Source organism: Leuresthes tenuis, unplaced genomic scaffold (assembly GCF_036924035.1).
Source record: "Leuresthes tenuis unplaced genomic scaffold, fLeuTen1.0.hap1 SCAF_3, whole genome shotgun sequence".
Lineage (NCBI taxonomy): Eukaryota > Metazoa > Chordata > Actinopteri > Atheriniformes > Atherinopsidae > Leuresthes > Leuresthes tenuis.
Window position 1 is genome coordinate 12,867,953 of NW_027325357.1, and position 23,068 is coordinate 12,891,020.

The 23,068-nt window shown below is 40.5% G+C and overlaps 1 protein-coding gene across 2 annotated transcripts in view; it reads left to right on the forward strand.

The window, feature by feature from the left end:
* The first annotated feature begins 2,185 nt into the window (after positions 1 to 2,185).
* The window catches only part of dusp7 (dual specificity phosphatase 7), a 107,788-nt gene continuing 86,905 nt past the window's right edge, over positions 2,186 to 23,068 (forward strand). Inside the window, exons 1-3 of one of the 2 annotated variants that reach the window (XR_011915180.1) lie at positions 2,186 to 3,103; positions 4,773 to 5,201; positions 8,389 to 9,028. Coding sequence is in view for 1 of the 2 variants with exons in the window: in XM_072381879.1 (XP_072237980.1) it covers positions 2,695 to 3,103; positions 4,773 to 5,201; positions 8,389 to 8,705 (1,155 nt within the window). In the remaining variant the exon portion in view is untranslated. Of the gene's footprint in view, positions 3,104 to 4,772; positions 5,202 to 8,388; positions 12,895 to 23,068 lie in introns of those variants that run through there. The other variant, XM_072381879.1, reaches the window with a different exon arrangement.

The window sequence follows — 23,068 nt, forward strand, 5'->3', positions numbered from 1 at the left end:
CAGAGACAATATGTACATAATCACGCATGTACACAATTATTAAATTGGTGCCATGTAAACTTTTTGGTAAAGTTAATGACAGAGGCTAGATGTAACTTTTTAATTCACATTTTTAACCAAAGATCATAGTGGCTGATGGTCTAAATCATTCATGAAGTCAAACGTAACACTGTAATGTTGCAGCTTGTCAAATGAGCGGATTTCAAATTAATATATTTGGGTATGGCGAATAACAACATAATCTTAAGCTCTGGGTATTTTTGATGGACATTTTATGGGTTTCTCTTCAATCTTTTTCACAAAATGATGACAGATTTATGGCATACCCAGCCAAGAACTATATAATCTTTGCTTTTCATACATCAAGCAAAACCTTTTAGAGATTTATAGATACAGAATGTGTGCTTCAAAAGCTTCCACAAATGCCTTAATTTTTCATGCAAGTTCTCGCTGCCTCGTAGTTGACCTCCAAAGAAAACCTTTCCATTTTTAGTCCTTTGTCTTTCTCGTAGGTGTATTCTAATATATTCAACGTCTTAACATTGTCCAGCTCTTATTTAGAAACGGCCCATTAAAAGATGCAGAACTTTTTCAAATATGCTTTATTAGAAACTGTGTGATACCTGTGAGAGGTTAGACAGAAAAATACAACTTAACGGGTGATTATGCTTTATGTCCTACAATCCCTGAATGCACATTTACAAAATGTGTGTTGTACATGAACAGCAGTTTTGTTCCATGATTTGTTCTGTTCGGTGCACAAAAGCCAATTTTGAGTGTGAAGTGTTTCCAGTAATTTTTTCTTTCTTTTTTTTTTTATGAGTATAATGTGTGGAGGTGTGTGGAGTGGGTGGACTGAGTGAGGGTGTTGAGAAGACTAAAGAAAAGCTGATCATAGGGCCAGAGTCATTACAGTTCACGAGCCACATAATTCTCTTTCTATGTGTATCTTAATAAAACACATAACACAGTGCGTCAAACAGGAACCGGATTAACACACCCGAATCTGACAACTCCATTTCTAACTTCAGTCTAACTGTAAATTGAACTCAGAATGCCAATGCATACAAATGAAGCATATATTTAATGCTGAAACTAAGAAATGTAAATGCTCGTGGTAAGTTTTATGTCAGCAACTAATCTAAAACAGCTGGACAGAGGCAACAAAGGATGGAAAAATTATGTAATGCAAAAGATAAAAATATCATGAAGCTAAGTATCATTGGGTCAGTAACGAGGCTTTGTGCGAAAAGAGCATCTCATAGAAAGAGCATATGCTCTGCAAATACAATGGCTTTTATCAGTTTTGCCATTTTGTATGTTGTTTTTGTACTGGTTTTATTGGGTTAGTTGTTGTATATGTTTTATTGATATCCTATGCAACCATTTTTTAGCAATGTTAGCAAGAAGTCACCAGAAAGCGATGCACTTCCTTGATGCAGCCTTGTCTGCTGATAAGCATTTAATCTCCACAGGTGATAACTGCAGCCATGCACTCAGTGGCCACTTTATCTTAACACCTGTGCAATCTGATGCAATCCAATACAACCACTCAGCGACACTGTGTATCTTTACAAAGTTCTTCACAGACTGATTTTTATGTATTTCTGGTTTATTGTCCATCCCTTTGTTATTATACAGGGGGGAATTTGGAAAAACACTACAGGGAATAATGTTGACTGGCACAACACATCGCTAAACCATACAGTTAACACCTTTATGACAGTGTCTTTGCACAATGAGCTTTATGGGCATCATAAAAATGGAGTTCATGGCAACACTGTTAGATGGAAGTTACAGACCTTTCAGTAACAGCTCTGATCACATTGTGTCACTTTAATGATATTTTAGATCGTTCTTTCATCATTTACACTTAAATTATATATATATATATATATATAACTTTTCTATCAGAAAACAAAAGGGACAAGAATTAACTTTGATTTTGAGACAGAGAAGGATAAAAAATTACACTCATACCATATATGAGGGATGCCGTAAAATGATAAAGAATGAAGAAAGAAAGATGAAGGAAAATAGGGACTGAATTAAATTATATTAAAGTTAGACTGTACTGTTGAGTTTCTCAATGAATGGGTACAGTCATGAAAGCTGTGTGAATCCTCGGCAGCTCTGCACCTTTAAATCTCCGCTCCTCCCTCTCCACAGTGACAAGCCCGCAGAGCTTCTTTAATGCATCCAGTGGAAATGACAAACCAGTGGCGCTCCCCGAGCCAGCATGTCAAATAACAGTAATCATGAGCTTTAGCATCAGACTCTTATCCCAAACTCCTATCCGAAGGCGCTAACGAGGCTTCTGTGGGCCATTTGGTGGATCTGCGGACGCCTCAAAGTTGGACTGGGCGCGCTAAATGGACGTCGATGGACTGGACTGAAATCTCCACTTCTATCGGACTGAGCGAGGGAGCGAGAGAAACCTCTGCATGTTCAAGTTTCCTGCTCCAACCAGAGAGACGTCGGTGTGTGTGTGTTGGATGTGCGTGCGTGCGGCCGGAGGTGTGTGTTGGGTGCGTTGCGCCCGCAGGAGCAGCAGCAGGAGCAGGAGCAGCGGTGGTGGCCGCGGGAAGCGAAGTTTAGCGCCGTGATTTTTTTGTTCTTTTTTTTTTTTTTCCTCTTTTCTGTTTATGTTGTTCTCATGACACAGCAGGGGATCGGCGGATTAACGTTTTCCTGATGAAAATTAACCATCTGTGCAGAGGCTCTGTGATCGTGACTATGATGATGATGTCGAGTAAGAGCGTGGAGTGGCTGCAGGACGAGCTGGAGTCCGGGGCCAGCTCTCTGCTGCTGCTGGACTGCAGACCCCATGAGCTGTACGAGTCCTCGCACATCGAGTCGGCCATCAACCTGGCCATCCCGGGCCTCATGCTCCGGAGGCTGAAGAAGGGCAACCTCCCCATCCGCTCCATCATCCCCAACAACGAGGACAAGGAGAAATTTGTCAAGCGGTGCAAGACGGACGTGGTAGTTCTGTACGACGAGGCTACGTCGGAGCGGCAGGAGTCCGGGCTGGGGAGCTCCGTCATGGGGCTGCTCCTGCAGAAGCTGCGGGACGACGGGTGCAAAGCCTTCTATCTGGAGGGTAAGATCACACACAATCTTTAGTGATGTCCGTTATTAATAAAAATAAAAATAAATAAAAAAAACACAGGTCCTCTTAGATTGCAGTGAAGAGTTTAATTGGACTCATTTCATTGAAGTTTCGTCCCATTTAAAATGAGCTAATTCAGTTTTAGTTTTCTTGTGGGAAAAATATGTATTTATATATTTGTCACATATGATCACTCGTGTTTGAAGTCTCTGAGAACAAACATATAGGACTGTTCTGTTCATTAAGTGTTTGTGGTGGTATTCAGGGGACGTAATGTGGCAACACTTAAAGACAGATAAGTCAAGCTGTTCTGTTTTGTCAACGCTCTAAACTTTAGGCCTCACATTTACCTTTATTCAGGGTTTACTGTTGAATCGTCAGATACAGCGTGACAAAGCTGACTCTCTGTCAGCGTGAGATGATGTGTTTGAACTTTGATGTTCGACAGATGTTTGGCGCTGCCGACACGAGCCCTTTCTTAAATGTTCCTTTAAGGCCCACCAGCATATATTTTCAGTTTAAGCACTGAATATAACCTTGTTTACTCTGGCTTTATATAGCTGGGACATATACGGTGTGTTTTCAATTAAAAGCTGCTAAAATGGCCCGCCATGTTGTGCTCCTTCAGGAAAAGACAGCCGTTTTTTTTTCATGAATGAACAGAGAAACGAGGACACGACGACGAACTTCGAATGTACAGACAAGACGAAGATTTAAGTCCCGTGTGCTTTGAAAAATGGACGGGATGTGTATGAAATAGGGCTGTAACAGGAGACGTGAGTGTGTTTGACACATAGATAATAGAAATGTTTGACTGGCGTCGCAAGCCGAGCTGCCATTCACAAAAATTCCACTGAGCTGTGTAGTGCTCGCGGAGCCGAGTGTCCTGATTCTCCGCAGAGCTCAGCTTTTCTCAATGGAGCTCATCTGTCCAGCCTGTTCTCATGTTCATACTGACGTAAACGTAACACTGTTATCCATTTAACCAACCTACCAGTGCGTGAGGAGGGGCTGCATTAAAAGAGAGCTTGAACTGAATGACAACATTTTCACAAAAAGACATTTTTTTTCTTCAGTCGTTTCTCATTCAGCTGAAAAAGCAGCAGCTATGAGCTGTCTGTCTTTCATGCGAATTCAGGCTCGTGTGAATGAAAAATGAGCTCTTTTTGCTCGCATTCAGGCTATTGAAAAATCATTTATTGAAGTTGGATTTTCTTTTTAAAATACCTTTATTAGTTTTACTACATCCATCCATCCTTTTTTTTATTTCAGTTTGTTTCAAAGTAAGGAAGCCTTGTCGTTACATAACTGTCATAAAGGTTAATTTCTCCTCATTCAGGGTCATGTTCCTCCTCTTGGTTCTTGCAGGATTCAGATTTCAACTACTATGAATATTAAATGGCATATTTTACCCCTTGAAGAGCACATTTTAATGCAAACCAGTACTTTCTTGGCTTCACGGTTGTTCAGGGAGTAGAGTGGTCATCGTTCAGTTGAAAGGTCACTGGTTTGATTCCAAGCCATCCCCCATGCTACATGTTGAAGTATCTTTGGACAAGATACTGAGATCCATGTTGCCCCCCACCCCCATGACTTCTTTACTTGTTAGTAGCTCTGTGTAAGAGCGTTTGCTAAATGAATGTCGTGTATTATCTTCCAGGGGGCTTCAACAAGTTCCAGTCGGAATACCCCGAACACTGCGAGACCAATCTGGACTGCTCGTGTCCCAGCAGCTCACCACCAGCCTCCGTCCTCGGCCTGGGAGGACTCCGCATCAGCTCAGACTGCTCGGACGGGGAGTCCGACCGCGAGCCGGGCAGTGCCACAGAATCCGAGGGCAGCCCGCTGCCCACCAACCAGCCAGCGTTCCCCGTCCAGATCCTGCCGTACCTTTACCTGGGCTGTGCCAAAGACTCCACAAACCTGGATGTGCTCAGCAAGTACAACATCAAATACATCCTCAACGTGACGCCCAACCTGCCAAACATGTTCGAGCACGAGGGAGACTTCAAGTACAAACAGATCCCCATCTCCGATCACTGGAGCCAGAACCTCTCGCAGTTTTTCCCTGAGGCCATTTCATTTATTGGTGAGTGGAGGTGCTGCTGTTACGTCACATACGGTCTACGGTGCCGGTTTAAAGTCTGCACTCAGCACTCATTTTGAATGAGTGGGTGTGTCCAAAGGTTTTAATAATACTTTACATACCAGGGGGACAAATGTTTTGGTTGATATGTGTCTGAATGAATCGTTGGTCGAGCCCAATATCTCATCTTTAAAAGGCAGATATCCAGTTCACTTTTGGAAATGACAAATAAAAGCAGCAAAACGGAGGAAACCAACACATTTTGACGAGTGTTATTTTGTTTGAGAATGATTATCAAAACCTTTGCAGTGAAGCAATAAATTAAATGATTGCTTTTGCCTCTGTTAAAAGTTCCAACCAGCAAGAAAAGTCTAAAAGACACAAAAATGCAGCGACCATTCATGAAAAATAAGTCTTGTCTCGTGGAAGTAGTTTCAGACTAAATTACAGAGATTTTTCCCCATTAGCTTTGCTAAGCCTCACCCTGACAGTCAGAATATAACATCAGTGGCTTTTTGAGTAAAACATAGAAATAGATTATTTTAGAATGGGGTGACGCTGAAGCATTTAGCTCTCATTTTTTCTTTCCCACCATTCCTTTCGATATGATTTGCAGAGAATGAGTTCCCTCTCTGGTGAGTCAGTGCCTGAGCCCTGGTCTTAGACTGTCCAGACCACCTTGTTTTTTAGAGTAATGGTCCTGCTTAGGTGGGAAGAAGCGTGACATATGCCAGAGCCGGAGGTCTTGGCAGATTTGGGTCATGTTGATGTTAAATCGAGCTCTCTGTAGTGTATGGGGATTACATCAGATCTTTTTGGTTACAGAAGGGTAATTATGAGCAAAGGAGACGCAGATGTGACAACACAATGCTGCTGAATGTTGAAAATTCCTTGAATATCTCAAATGATTTGTTGGACATATGTAAGCAAGTAAAAAAAGCTATTTCAATTTTTGGCAGTTGAGCAGTTTGAGAAATGGAGGATAGTAACATTAGTGTGTATTTAAATTGCAAGTGTGGGGATGTGATGCTGCTCAGTCCACAGATCAGTTCAGGGAGATTAACTACTGGTTGCTTCTTTTCTATTGTGGAACGTGTGTACACATCACATATAAATTTAATTTGGCATCAGCTTGGTAGCTTGAGCTCGCGAGCCAACTGACCTCAATCCCACAAGAAGAGATGCGGGCAGAGAGAGTGAGGAGAGGCTGAAAGACAGGGAGAGACGAAAGGAAGGAAAGAAGCACTTAACGCCGCTCTAATGGCCTGTAAAGATACAAGTGCAAGAGCTCGAAACTGATAGGTGGAAGGATGCAGCCGCTTAATAATGTAAGATGCTTTTTTATTCAGGTTCCGCTTCAGACGGAGAGCTGGACAACAGAGTGAAATAGTGCTGTTTGCTGTCATTGAGAAAGACCATTCAGTAACGAAAGTATAATGTAGATGTAGCATTTGAGCAATATTTAATTACCATGTCTTTGGAATGAATCTAATTCTCTGTTCTCATATTTCCAGCTGATCTAGTGATTGTTATACAAAAAAAAGTAGTCCAAATAGAACTTCTTATTTACATAATGAATTTTTTTTACTGCTTATTTTAACTATGGTCTATTCATTAAAGAAAAACTAATAACAGATTAGTTCTGTAGTCTTCAAACTAGAAAGCAGAGAAGGGTCCACCACGGTGTCTCAAAATAGAAAAGAAAGTCGATACAAATGTTTAATCGGAGTTGGCGTGAATTGGAAAAAGGTGACCGTCATCTCATTTGCAAATGCTGGCCTGTGTTAAAAGCAAATCAAACCAATCAATCGTCAAAAGAGCAGCAGTTTTAATTGAATATTAGGGTAGATGTTGCTTGTGTGCAATCTCCTGAAAATTGACTTTTTCTTTTTGGTTTAGTTACTTAGTTACTAGAGTATTGTGGCTATTTTAATGAATTACGATGAATCTTATTTCAGGCTCCTCGTTTCCTCTCGCCTTAATCCTCCTGCTTCTGACTCGTAAATCAGTCACAAACAAATATTTTAGATTCTGAAAATGCACCCCTGAGGATGGGGGAGGTTTGCCAGAGGAGCTTTAAGCAAGGACACGCCACTGTATCCTTTGGGCAAGGTTTTTAGGCACCTACGGCATCTAAAAGGAGCATGGCGCGTTCAACCGACAGTTTGAATTGAATTAAAAGTTAATGTGTGCTTCGTAACAAACAGATAAAATGCCGCCTAACAGGAGTGATTAAATAAGGCGGTCGGCTTTGACATTGGTTTAGATTGACAGCTCTGAGGAAAGGACATCACATTTTGTTAAATGCCCTCGACTCCTACTCACCTGTCTGGTGGGAGGGACTAAGCTGGAGGAGTAAAGTTATGGAATCCTGTGTAACCATTTGAAAATGGCCTGAGGGCTGTGTAATCAGCTCCACTTCAGATCTGCAGTGATGGATTAAGTAACAGTGAAAATGCTCATTTTCCACCGCTACAATGGAGACATGAAAGCTTGTCAAGTCCATTGCTACAGACTGCTACATAAGTAACTATGGTAACAGTCACTGGCCTCTGTGTTGTTTCCCAACTCTGTTATTCAAGCATAACACTGAAAAAAAAAAACCACTCATTACGGTGGGAGTGAGTTAGCTTTCAGCCCAGGTCACAGTAAGCCCCGCCCACCATTCTGCATCAGCGCTGCTGAAATTTCTGAATGGTTTTCATTGCAAGCACACTTGCTTCACACCACTGTTTTTACTGACTTTTCACTGAAGTTGGGAAGTTTGGGATTTGTGTGGTGAGGATTTCTAAAAGAAAAGCACTAAAATGCAGATTCAGCTTTTGGTTGCCATGGCAGTGGTCAAGGCATTTGGGTCAGCTTTGCTTTTTCCCCTATGGTGATAGGCTGATATTTGGAAAGCATTTAGATGGCTTGTTCAGTCATTCAAATCTCATCATAATCACCACACTTGGTCCTAAAATTTCAGAGAGAGAAATCCATCATCATCTAATTTTGAGCCTTGTGTTAAATTAGACTCAATAATTTGCTTTATGCACTTAGATCTAAGTCTTTTTTTCCTTCAGATTAATTAGAGTTTCCGGGTTTATGAGTGGAGCTTGGTTTTTACCAGTGATCTAATCATCTCTTGCTTGTTTTCCTCTCTTGTTTTCTCATTTGTTCCTCTCGCCCTTCTTCGTCTTCTCCTCAGATGAGGCTCGCTCCAAAAAGTGCGGCATCTTAGTCCACTGTCTAGCCGGGATCAGCCGCTCAGTCACCGTCACCGTGGCCTACCTGATGCAGAAGCTCAACCTGTCGCTCAACGACGCCTACGACTTTGTCAAGCGGAAAAAGTCAAACATTTCCCCGAACTTCAACTTCATGGGCCAGCTCCTTGACTTTGAGCGAACGCTGGGCCTCAACAGCCCCTGCGACAACCACTCGACCTCGCCGCCGCACGACCAGCTCTTCTTCACCACCCCGACCAATCACAACGTGTTTCAGCTGGACACGTTGGAGTCCACATGAAAATAAGACTTCAGCGGTCACGGTGGTGTGGTTACCATGGTAACAAGCTGCTGCACTGGAGAAGAGCAGCCGGTTTTAATGAATGTTTTAGCCTCCTGAGGCTCGTTGTCTGAAAGCCTGTCCACTGAGCGGCACCGGAGCAACAGGAGGGGTCATGGATGCCGCGTTAAAGGGGACGTAAGGGAAGTTTCTTTAACCCAGACAGGGGAAATATGGGTTTACAGTGGAGTCGTCCTCAGCGTTGACTGAAACTGGGGATTAAAAAAAAAAAACCCTGAGCAACTTGTCTTGTAACAAAAAACAAGGGTGACTTATTTAACTGAGTGAGAAATTAAAACGGCCACAGCGGGACAGACAGCTTCATACAAAGACAGGAACATCTACGTTGGAGAGATGACGCCGTTTTCTCTATCTTTTTGTCTCGGCTCAGAAGCTGAGCTGACCGGTGCCAAGTGGAGAATCTGGGATGTATTCATAGGAAATTTCGCTCTACTGAATGTAGAGTTTTTAAAAACCAAGGAATTAACACACTCGCACACACACACACACACATAAACAAAGTATATATGTTTGTACTGTACGTTCTGTATGTATGTTAACGTACATTGCAGAAAATGTATGAGAAGTCCTTAACAAATTCAGTATGTCTATATGCATTTTTGTATATTTTTATGTACATTTACGCACAGATCTATACCTTATAAAAATATATACGTATAGAAATCTTATCTTTGTCCAAAAACGAAGTAATTCAATCCAATGATGGCTTAAGAGATTGTAAGACTAAAGAAAGGGAATGGGTGCAGAGGGTTTTCTTTTTTTTTTTTCTTCTTCTTCTTCTTCTTTTTTTAAATGACCTAATGCAGTTTGCACAGTGGCGTAGCCATTGACTTGCTGGCACTTGAAGCCAGTGCTGGAAGCAGGCAGATAAAGAGACATTCAGAGAGGAGGAGTGGACAGAGGAGAGGCCAGTCCCAGGCTGCGACAAGTCCTGACAGCTGCATAGTGCGGTGGGGAGGGAGCAGGAACTGGGCCCCGAGCAGAGCTTCAGAGTAAAACAGTCGGGGAGGACTCAGCCGAATCGTGTTTGGGGGTGGGTGAGAACACGACTGTGGATTTGTCCGACTGCGTTTGAGTGCAGTTCCCGATTCCTCCTTCCTCCCCATATGACTGTTCATTCAGCTGCGTAAGAAGAAGAAGTACCATTTGTTTCCACCAGCTGTTCTAAATATTTGAGTCATTTGTTTCATATCAGTTAGAAACTTAGCTCTGAACTTCCTTGGTGATTTCATCGCAGCAGTTGTCACACGAATGTGTTCGGCCAAAACTGGTTTCTGCCAGCTTTTACTTTAGTGTTTTCTTCAGTGAGAGATTAGAGTTGTGGGCAGGTTGATAACAAGGCGGTGTCAAGACACCTTTTCGGGGGAAATTTGGAGCCTCTCATCCTTTTTTATTTCGCCACATTTGCCAAAAAAGAACATCGGGACAACAGACTGGGATTGTAACTTGTTGTCTGTGTTGGGATTCTGGTGCTGTGGACTGGGACTGGCCTCCACGACAGACGGCACTTACTTACTTCAATAGCTTCATGTCCCTTAACTGCATTAGAAGACATGGGGAATCACCCATTTCATCAAAGAAAGTTTTGTCTGGGTTGATTCAGCCTTAAGCCTTGGCTATATTATATGAAAGATATATTGATAAACAAAAATAAACATCTAATTTATATATTATAAAGCTATACTAAGCAAATTGATATTTTCTATACCTGAGCATGCTGTGGTGCTGTTTGCTCTCTAACAGTAGATGTAACCACGGGCTGGATGTTGCTTTACCAGGTGGGAAGACCAGCAAACGAGGCCTGTTTTTTTTTTTTTTTTTTAAGCTGCTGATCACAGCGGCACGCAGTGTGTCATCGAAGCGTTTTCTGAGACAACGTCCCCATTTGCAGCACTCATAGAAAACATTAAATTGGGTATTAAGGGAAGAATCTTTCACATGTAGGACAAACAACACAAACTGGATGTTGGGTAACTTTGGGCCTCATAATAGAAACTTTCCTTCCTCGGGCATTCAGTCATACCTCTTCACAAATTTAACGGAAGTCGCTCAGTTGAAGGTTTTCACTGGAAGTTCTGGTCCTTGGGTCGACACCCCAAAATTGCCAAATAAAGCTACCTTTTCCGCTCCAGGTTTCATGCACTTAAATGTCCCACTGCTGAGCTTGAGGTCTCACTGCTAGTAATCAGCAGATGAAAGTTAGCAGCGACAGTATTTGCTTTATGAGACTTTAATAAAGTAAGAAATAGCCTTTTTTTTTTTTCCCTCAGTTTTTCAATCTGTGAGCGTGACAGAAATAAAGCTAGATGCCAAAAAAAAAATAAAAAATCTCGTGAAAGCGCGGCAGTGTTGAGCTTCAAAGGCGAGGCAGAGAGATAAAGGTTGAGATTATCTTTATGCTACTGGCGCAGGTCGGTTCCAGGTGTAAAAGAGGACATTTGACAGCGCTCAGAGGCTCAGGCAGCTGTTTAGAAGAAGCACCATTTTTCACCATGTTTCAGTAAGTTTGAGGCCAAGATGTCTGTTGTTCTCATGCAGTAAAAGATACAATTCAAAGCTTTTCGTGTTTTAAAAGAAGAACCCATTCGTGGAGGTTTTTACATGAGGCCCGATGTTCACAGCGAACAACAGAAGCTGGTTTTCAAAGCGCAGATGTGGACGGGGTCTGAACAGAAACAGAGAGCGGTGTTTCAGCAGCTGAATCTGTCAGTCGGTTAGCCTTATATAATCTTTCTAACTTGTTTCTAATGCTGACTGTTCAATACTCTTTCTATCTCACTTGAGAAAAACATTGTGTGGAAAAAAAAAAAAAAAATGTTTCTCTGTTATTTGAATAAGACGGCATTGATAGACGCCGAGCTGTCGTTTTGCCGTGACGGGTCACACGAGGTCCTCTTTGTTACTCTGCAATATATCAGAACACCTTTTTTTGCAGTATTTTGTACATCTACGACCTCAACCTTTTTAAATTCGTCTTATTTTGTACGATATCTACTCGATAGAATTATACAAGATCCAGCTTAACTATGGCTTGTGGACTGAAGTAACATTTCACCTGGGGTGTCCAAAACGTAGGGTCATTGTGTCTAAGTAGAGTAAGGCCCTTGCAAACACACACACACACACACACACACACACACACACACACACACACACCTTCAGACAGCCAGAGCTGTGGTTCAGCATGCCAGTTTTTGTCACCACAAACAATTATACCACCAGGCTTAAGTAATTACAAGGTAATTTCCTGTCATGTTTTGATATGATGTGCTCTATGCTATTCCTGTGGCCTTTCAATATGAATATACTGTATATCTCAGTATATGTATACGTTATGAATTTATATGCAAAGTTCCTCGTTTATTATAGCATCAGAGATGAAAACAATACTACCACGCTTGAATGGACTTTACTTGTCTGGATTCACATCCCATTTACAATAAAAAAAAAAAAGAAATGAATAAAATAAAGACAGAGGACTTGATCACTTGCACCCTAGGATTGAAATATATTTCAGGACTAATTGAAAAAGAATGCGATTGATTTCGAGCTGTTTTTCTTGTGTTTTTTTTTTTTTGTGTGTGTGTCTTTATAACAATGATAGAGAGAAAATGAGTCTTTTTCTCTGTTTGTAAATTTGCCAGATCACGGGAACGACGTTTCTGTGTCCTTAAACTTGTAGCGACAGTACATCTGGGTAAGAATGTGCTCATGGGGGAAAGACACATATGGGCGAGGGCACAGGAGAGGAGAGGAGAGGAGAGGAGAGGGGCGATGGCGTGAAAAACAAAGTGAAAGGAAAACGTGAATGATTTAAAATGTTACCTCAGTGAGGGATTTTTCAGGGATTTTTTTTTTTTCTTTCTTTTTTTCGGACAATGCATCTTGCATCGTGTTACAGCTTCAAAGTCGCGTTGAATAGCTGTTTTGTATTGTGCTGTAAACGGTTTTTAAAAAAAGATGCAATCTGTCAGTGTATAAAACCAAGGGGCATGTTAACCGGGGCAGTTTCACCTTTTCTGTCTACTGAAAGAAATACGATTGACCCTATGTATTGTACAGTGTATGGAAACAACACAAGACATGTTTATACTGCAAATAAATATTGAAATATTTTTTTCTTTAACAAGTTTCCTTCTCATTTCTGATCCCAGAACAAAATTGGAATTATTTGATGTGTTTTGTGGATTTGGGTGACTAAATGAATCCCTTCTGCACATTACACTGCAGGTCACTGGTTCCCACGCTGTAGTCCATCAGATTTGCTTTCTTTCTTCTTGCATTATTTTTGAGGCATTAGATCATTTTGCAGGACCACGATAAGGGGTCACCTGACCAGGAGGTTGGCAAAACCCTGCCGCAAAGCATGTACAGTTAGATATATCTGTCTATTGAATGAGGCTACAGCCAGTTAACTCTGCTTTGTGAAACATTGTGTTATTAGCTTCAATTTGATCCCAAAAGGGTTGAATTTTTGCTTGAAATATTCTAGATATTTGCCTTTCTGCCATAATCTGTCCACAAAATGATGACATATCCTCTCAAGTCCTCCTGTGATAAAGATTCAAATATAAGCCTGTATGAAATGGTTATTGACTATTTTGTAGCTTGAAGCAATTAAAAGGAAATGCAAATTTGGATTAAATGTTTGTAGGTTTGAATCGTAACTCTTAGCTAAACTAGGTTGATACTACAATTTCCAGCTTCATGCTGCATCGACTGCTGCTGTACTTTGTTACCTGAGGGTGCATCTGGTTGAAAAAAATCATTTTCGAGAGGGAAAGACAGCGAGAGCATGGGTCAAAGTCACTGCTGCGGTATGTCCACTTTCATCAGGACAAGTCAAAACCAAAATAGAACAAAGTACTGTTGGTTGTAAATTATGTGTGTGCTGTTGTGTAATGAGTGCTCATAGAGCTATTGTCTGTCTTAGTCAGGGCTAAAACTCGCAAAAGAAATCTCAAGAGTTCAGTTTCTTAGTAAGTGAAGGCTAAATGAAATAGAAAATAGAAGCTTTTGTCACTCCTCAAAATCTGACTGACTCACAGCTTGCCGCAGTATTTGTAAAGCAAAGCTGTCCATGACTAAACGTCTGACCTGAGGAAAACACCGGATCAGAAAAGTCTCTACAAGCTGAGGAATGAACCTCATTTCATATCCTAAAGGTTGAATCCACCACAGCAATGTAAACATACGTTTTGCCTTTGAAACTTGAGGCATCTCTCCATCTCTCAGCGTCTTCATGTGATATATTAACTTGTTAAGTAAGTTGTCTGGTTTCTTTCATCGTTCTTGTTGATGCTGGTTCTTATGAACATTATTCAGCTCACAGCCTGACTGCCCCTAACTGATGCCAGCGTTCCCATGTGATGCCAGGCTGGAAGTTCGACTGAAGACTTTGAGGAATTTAATTGGTATTTAACTGATTTAAGGAAAATTATTTTCGTTGGTAAGTACAACTATTTGATATAGGATCATGTTGAAATTGTGACTTTTAGACTTGTAAAGTCACATTTTTGTTAATACATTGAGGAAAAAGATTACTATTTGGTACTAGTGCCTTATTCTAAGGACCCGTATCCTCCCATCATCAGTTCAAATGTAAGCATCACCCTACCCAGTTTGTCAGCAATTATTGTAACTTCTTCCACATAAAAAAGTTTTTCATTTGATAAGATGATCAGTGAATAACGTAACTGATGAGAAGACTTCAGGACTTGTTGAATATTTGTTGATAAAATACTCATATTCACCCCATAAAATAGGCATACCATGTAGACTCAAACCCCGGATCTCAGATCTGTCACTAATCTCCCCTTGAAAGAAACCTACCAAGCCACTCTGCCGGCTTATTGCCACTTAGAGCAACATGATCGTAAACGTCAAAGTTTTACCCACGAAGGCAAACCCAGGCTTGTGGTATGTGAGATTTGTTTTTTGTCTGTTTGTTAAGACTGCACCAAGACAACCACGCCAAATTAGATGATCAAGTGGGTTTCACTTCATCAACATTGCCTGAATCACTCAACGGTAACTCCAAATACTAACTACATACTGAAAATACAGGTTTCAGCTGTGTTTAGTTAACATTGCCTGCTTTAAGCCTTTCTGAACTTGATTGTGATTTAGAACAAAACTGTTGCAGCTGCTGTTTTCTATAGTTGTGGTTTTGCTTTGCATAAGACTTCCCTTCATCTTCTCCCACAATTGCAAACACACGGGGTTTTTCTTTATTTGTTTCCTCTTTGTTCACCTAACTAGAGGCTATGGGTCCGATGGCCTAAATTATGCCATTTCCTTCTCGATCACTATGTGTTGGGACACATTATGTTTACCTTTAAAGCCCAATTTAGTCTCTTTAGATCATAATCCAATCTATTGTTTGTAAGTAATTTATTACGTGTACAGATCTAGTTGGAAATTTTGCTGGAAAACTGGCACAAAGCTTGGGTAATTGTTTTACAGTTTTTAAAGCTAAGCTAATCTGCTGCTGGTTCCAGCTTTCCTTGTAGTGGCCAGAAGGTTTATTTCCCAAAATATTAACACCGTTATTTCAGGAGATAGTTTGAGGTCTTACAAATCAGCATAAGGTACCCAGATCTGTGTTATGCCAGTAAAAAGGTCTTTCCTTCTCTGAACTTCATGATCTGTGGGCCCACGTGCTCCAGTATAACCCTTTCATCACTTTTCTATTCCCTCAGTTGGTATATAAGAATGGCACATGTGAACATGAAAGATGGCACGGAGGGATAGAGAAAAAAGCAGAGAGGTAGTGAGAATGTGGCAAAGGAAAAGAGCTTCTTAAGGCATCACTGTGAACTGAGCTGACTATAAATATCCTTGCTCTTCTCTCCTCATCTCCACCAGCAATGTCTTTACGCCTTTCTTCCCTCTACAATGGCTCGCCTTCACTTGGGTGATGATTTCCTCCGCTGTGACACAAATTATCGAGCGAGCCATTCACTACATAGTAATTCAGACAGGATATAACAGTGACAGCGGGGGTGAAATAAAGGAAATGAAAACCCCACCCTGTTTGAACAACTATGACACTACTAAAAGGTGACTGATTGGGTTTCCTGGAAACATAATGCCAGGGCTTCCCTCATGCCCATCATAATGATGGTAATCCATGTAGCAGGAAATATTTCCCGCTCTAATTTGAAGTAATTAGAGCTGATTATATCATGGGCTGGGATAGCTAAAGGAAATAATCAACAGCTTGGTGCCATTTCCTGTTTTGTATTTTCAACTGAAGCGTTTCCATGGTCTTTACAAGCCTGATTGCTAATGAACATTCTTCATCCATATCTAGAAAGGCACATGTTGTTCTTCACAAGCTATCTGTTCCAAACAAAGTCATGTGGTGTAGAACCGCTAAGACCAAAGAGCATGGGGTGTAGCCCAGGTTTGCATGTGGTCATTTTTAGATGTAATTACACCTCCACTAAAGGGAAGAATTTTCAGTTTCAGTAGGGATTCCGAACTAATCCGGCTCCGCACTTAGGAGGACCCATGACGAAACTCGCAGGACTCAAAGGATCAACTGCTTATATGTCAGTGACTGATACCACAGGACACCTTCGGAGGTGTGTGGAGCTCGTGCCTCAACAAGTCAGAGCTGTTTTGGCAGCACAAGGGTGGTAGTCTTAATATTGTGGCTGATAAATGCAGGTTTGAATATAATGCCACAAAGCCTTAAGAGGCACAGGAGAGGACTGTGTAAAATTTGACAACTTACCTGAAGTGATTTTGGTTGACTCAGTATCAACCATGAGATGTAATATAAAAAGTAACAGATAATAAATAACATTTGAGAAAATGCATTAAAAAGACTGTTAAACTGTCAGCCCTACAGTGTTATTGAGGTGCACTGAGCTTCATCTGTACCAGATGGTTTCATTACACCCTCCAGACTTATTACAGTGAGGCCCTCCTTCTTTCTTCTTTTAATTAAACTGTCTTTGCCCTTAGTCTAACTGACAGAGCTGAAACACTTACAAATAAATTACCTCTGCCACAGTCATGACAGTGACAAACCAAAGTGCTCAGGTCTTGATACTTTAACAAAACTGCTCTGTTGCTGGCTCCTTTAATGGGTTCAAATAATTACAGTAAATAGCTGCTGTGGCTGCTGCTGCTGTGCTGAGGCGAGCACAGTCCTCCCACTGTGAGTGGTACTGCACTGATGCACTGTACACTCTGAGCGGCCTTTCACTGTTATATAAAGAACCAGTGCAGCGCTCTTTCCAGCAACACACCACTTCAACATCACAATGAGCGGGGATCTGGGAGAGGATGAAAGTGGAGGGAGGGCAGATGAGTGAAGAGAAGAAGGGAGAAAAGCTGTAAAAATTGAATTAATCAACAAGGAAGAAACTGATGTTTTTAACTACAGTACTTCTTATGCACTCTTTATATGTTTTGGCGACTAGTTTAGAGCCCGAAATACATGTTCCACATTTAATTTAACTTTGGTATGTTGTTAGCTTTTGTGCTGCTAAAGCGTCACTAAAAAGTATTAAGATGATTTTGAGCACCCCTGAGCTCTAATGATAATTCAGTATTCACTCATCTAACATGTGCTTTTTCTCTAGTTGTAGTAGTATTGAAGGATGTACTGTTTCATCTTTTTCATTTGCCAAAAGGAGAGGTGTGTGTTAGATACCTAAATGTCTCTTTTTCTTGTCTGTGGTTGTGTGTATTTCCTTTCTTACCTGTGCTCATCAGGTGCTGTTCTCACCCCCCAACTGCAGAAGCTAATTGGGCACAGGTGTCCCTGCTCATTAAAGCAGATTAAAGCTGGAAAAGGCCCTGCAGCCAGTGTCTGTAGGCTCTTCGACAATGTGTAGGATGCATGTGTGTTTTTTTGTTTTCTCTGTGATTCCAGTTTGGTGTCTTTCTTTTTTAGGAAGGAAGAAACGTGTTGTACTGTTCATTTTCTGCTAGAAGGAGGGTGCTTATGATGGTTGTGGCTAATTTTGTTATAGGGGATTGGTAATTGGTTAGTTTATGGGAATAATGTTGGTAATTTTACTTTGTTCATTGTTACTTGAGTATAGTTTTCAGTTATGATATTATGCAGTCATGTCTCTTTTCACCTTGCTGTCTTTTTTTAATTTCTCCCCTCACATCTTAGTCTTGGGAAATTTAACAGTGAACATGAAAAGTGGGATAAATCAGTCACAATTCTAAAACATATTTGCTCTAAGAATAGTGTGTGTGTTAACACGTTTAGTAGGAAAAAAGATTCTACAATGTGTCAACTCTTTCTAGATTTGTTTGATTTTATAAATGTAATGACGTTGGTCAACTAAAATGCAAAAGATGATTTCTTTGTGCTTTTGTATGTTAAAAGAAATCAACAATGTAAAATTTAAGTTTCTGTTGCACAGTAGAGACGTTCGGGACCATCTGCAAATGTGGTCTGAGGTTCTTTGTTTTCTGACCTGTTCTTTAGTTAGGTTTAGGCACCACTACTACTTGGTTAGGAAAAGTAGAGGACCTAGTTTAGGCTTTCTTTCCTTGCACATATATTATCTGTATGTGACTTGGTCAGAGTAGCATCATCACTGTAGCCTCTTCTAAAACAGTTGACACAACAATTGACACATTACACAATCCTGTGGTCTCAAGCAACTTTCTGCCTCATGACTATGAACAAGTAATTCCTCTTTAAAAAAACAAGAATAAAAATGATGGTACGGCATCTGTCTACCCTCTTGAAGAAAGATTGGCTAGAGTTGTATTAAAGCATAAGACACGCCACAAAATTCTAAAAATAGAGCTGAAAGCTTTTAAAGCTGGTTTTACGCACAAAAGTTCCTTTTGGTATCGTTTTCTCTTTTAATTGGCCCTCCCTGACAGGTTCTGTGATCCTCCTTCTCATGCATTTAAAAGAGAAATGTTTAGTCCCCCCCCCCCCCCCCCCCCCCCCCCCCCCACACACACATTATCAAAGACACACACATATTTACTTTTGCTTAAAAAAATTGTTCTATTGTCCATCTGTGCCTACAAGCTCATCAGTGTGGTTACAATTGAAAATGCATAATCTCTTTAATGAAAAAGAGAAACTTTAGAGCATAGCATCATATGATATGTTTTCTACTTTAAAGCTATAAAAGCATTAAAGCCCTAAGCATATGTTTGGGTTAGTCTAAAATCAAATATCGACTTTATGAGCGAGCCACAAAAAAAGCTGATAACATGCTGGCAGATCAGCGGTACAACTTGTACACTTCATGTCACATCACCTGTGTCAGCTGCTGAGCTTCCTGTTGCTGATTAAGCACACACCTGAACAAAGTCTGAGCGACACAGATCTCTGACATGCCGTCACCACAGACATAGCGACTGCTGCCACAAACCTCAAACCACAAAAGCTCATCAACGGGGATGAGATTATGCAGAGCAACACGAGGTTAAATGCAAACTTGCAGCAAGTTCCAGCTCATTTCAGTCACATGATTTCAGCAACCACGTATGTGCATTAGTGTGGGCATCTTATGTCCGCGGCCACGTGTAAATGTTTGACTTTGACCCTGTTCTTGAAGAACAAACAAATTCAGTCTGGTTTTTATCTGTTTGCTCCCTGTGGCATTACTCTAAAGGCCACAGAGGGAGTTGTTAGGAGTTAGTGTTTATGTTAAATATATTTCCAGTTTGATGGTGCTACAACTTAAGAGCTGCATTATTTGATGATAACAATGAGATATTTTAGTTATCTACAAAAATGTTTTATCATCATTTTCAAATTAATTACACGTTGGGAAAAATCATAAACTATTGTGATTCTTTTGAAAATCTTTTTCCAGCTTTGAAGCTGAATTATAAGTCAGTGGGAAGTCTGCCACATGTAGTGATAAGAATTCAGTGACTTTAAACCTTATAGCACATTCTTTCACTTCATTCGTCCCATCTTTTTTATTTCCTGTCTCACTAAATTTATACCTAAAACCTCTTTGATTTTCTTTCATTTTCATATCTCAATGAGTTTCTCTTACTTCATTTTGAAATCACCCCACTACTCCTCCTCGTCCTCGCCCACCACCACCTCTCTCTGGGCTGGGTTAACTTGACTACACAGATTGAGGATCAGGTGCTCACCAAGCTTATAAAATGCATTGTGCGTCCACTGCTTCGTCAATGATTAACAGCAGTAAGTGATTACTACAATACGTGACCATTGTCTCAACTGGCAAACACAAGGGTATCTTAGGAAAGAGCTATTATACAGTAATCATACATTTAGTGTGCTGTGAGAACAACAATCTCTTAAGATCTTGTTTACCACAAAAACTGCTTCAGAGAGACAGTTAAGGTGGGGGCAGTGTTTGAAAGTTACTCTCCATAAATGTAGTTATTGTAATTTTGCTGCAGACATCAAGCCAGTTGCGTGCTTATTAGCATCTTTTTATTTTTAATCTACTTTATCTACGCTTTTACCTACAGCAATTGTGCAGTGTTGTGTTTGTAGTTGAAACCCCTGTTTTGGACAGATTGCTTGCTGATGTCACTCCCACTAAAGAAGCCTATGACACTCAGAAGCCCATGACTTTTGGAATCTGGGGCAAGGCTTGGCAATAATTATCGTTTGGCCTCTCCTGGTGATGACTAAGAATAAGCCATTGGTCCAACAAAACCACGGTTAAGAGTAATATGGGGGCTCACAATTTTTTGGATGCGTAAACTTCCTTTTTTTTCACGCTAAAAGTGTACAAAACAGAAAATTATTCACTAATCTTGATTAAAATGTGGAGATCACTTAAACTTTTCACTTAATCATTCAAAGTAACACACATTTTGATCAGCAAATCCCAATGTGGGTCTGATTATATCAAGAAATATTCCATGTTATGTTTTTTCAGCAGGCAGCTAATCTGCTCCCAGAAAAGAATCAGCGATCAGACACCAGCTCTTCTCCGGAATTCATGAATGGTGAATGAAGCGCTGTGATGTGCTCCACAGCATCAGATTAGCAAACCATTAGCACGTAGACTCCTTTGAAGCGCCCGATCGTCTCAGGAGCACCTTACTAACCTTGGACCATCTCAGGGCTCCTGTGTTCAGCTGAATTAGAAATGAATGCTGGATGTGAGACAGGCACCAGATACTAACATAGACCAGATTCTGCATTAGGATGAGCTCAACCTCTGAAATAACAGCTAAGTTTGGATTCAGCTCTCAGAAGTGTACTTTAATTCCTCAACATCTCCATTACAGTTTCCTGGATCTTTCAGAAACAGGCATTGAGTGTATTTTCATTTTGTAAGTGACTCCCTATTTAGTAGTTTTTTTATTGGTTACTGGTGGTCCTTCCTTTTCCAGACAGTGGGTCAAAGGAAATGAAGCATTCATTGTGACGAATTCTTTGTATTATTCTTTGACGTTTTTCCAGAGTAACCAGTTAAGACACGCAACAAGCGGTCAACACACATCATCGAAAGAATCAGGTTGTGCATTTTAGTTATCTGACCATCTATGTTTGGTTGCCGGGAAACATTTAAGTTCCCATGAAGTGGCCTTTTAAGTAATATCTGCCTCCACACAATTACACTGGAGTACAATCACATGCTTGAGTTTAGTGTTTGATCTGACCATTTAGCTGGGCCACCGTCCTTCACCTGGTTTCCATTAATTGGAGGGGAATCGAACTGTTGATCAAAGTAGCCAATGCCACAACGCTGGGCTGTGTTAAAACATTCGAGACATTCTCGCACTTCTAACTTTCTAACTTTATCTGTGAGAGATCACAGTACTTGTAAGTATAGCTGGAATTGTGTTTTTGCCAGATGATGCTGCCATCTGACAAAAGGAAAATAAATCTATGTGATTGAGAGCAGCTTCATTGGGAATGTGGCTATATAAATGTACATTTACTATTTTTATGAAAACATACAAAAAGATTATACTTTGGAGCATTTTAGGAGGGTCTAAGAGTGATTCTATTCCCTACTACCTTATCTGGGTGCATACTTTTTTATTTTCATTACTGATGTGTAAACAGGAAAACGCAGATATTTATTTGTTGCATGTTTATTCTTCTGTTTACATGATGTAATGCTTAAGAAACATTTTATTTGGAAACTTAGAGGCTCCAAACTTTTCTGGACACATTTTTTAGTCAATATATCTCAAACAAAAGAGATTGATGAATTTGTACATTTAGTGTGCTTATTAGTGTTACAAGTGCCTGTGGAGTTGAATAAAAAAGAACTATGAAGTCAGCTGAAATGGACAGAGGTAGTGTTTCAACCTCTTGCAGATTTTCATCTTGCAAGACACACCTTGCCTTTTTATAGTCCAAACTGTGATCGAGCTCTTCTGTCCTGTACCTGACCTAAATACTGTTGTACAGGATGTGCACATGCATCGCTTTTTCTGAATGTGGGTCTGACTCAATATGAGCTGCAGCGCTCATTTTCCTGGATTAAAAGAACATTAAACCGAGAGTGAATCATTTATTTGCATTGTTGATTTTTCTTTTTCTTTTACAGCAGTAGCAAACATAAAGGAGCAAGCTAATGCATATGATATATTTTTTTGCTTAATGCCCAAATACCTAAACCAGCAACAGAGCCATCATAATTGATGTCAGTATTGAGCTTACTGATGAGGCTTAGCCATTTATCTACTTAAACATTTACTGCTGAACATGTTGCTTCAAACACTTCCTTCCTATCTGCATGCTGTGTTAAAGCCGTTACTGTGATGCTCATGCTTTGCTCTGTATACATTTGTGCTTGTTTGTGCATATCAATGCAGCACAAATATTTAGACTTTTGCCAAGCAATGATCTTCCGATTGTCTTTCTCTTCTTATCTTGATTCATCTCCTCTCACATTCTTTGAAATGACTGCACGCTCCAGCTGTAGCATGAAACCTGTGAGGACAGTCAGTCCTCTGGCTGAGTGAGGCAGAGAGATGGGGAAGTGGAGATAAAAATAATTTTTGCAGACCGATCCATATAATGATAACAGAGTTCTCCTTGGCTGTTACCACGGTAACGGCGAACAGGAAGGAAGTGGAATTGTTGCAGAGCTCAGCAGGACAAAGTACACCACTGACAGGCTCCAAAACAAGTGATCAGAGCTTGCAAAAGAGCAAGTGTGTGTTTCTCTCCATGTTTATGTAATTTCAGCATTTCTATGAAAATGCTAGCTGAGAATTAATATCAAGGTCCAGTTTAGGATCAGATAGAATTGGGCTTAAATGTTGAACTTTGTTGGTCAAGATAAGGGGCAAGGGATTGCATTACACCACATAATTTCCTCTTTAAAATATGCCTCGATTGTGTATGT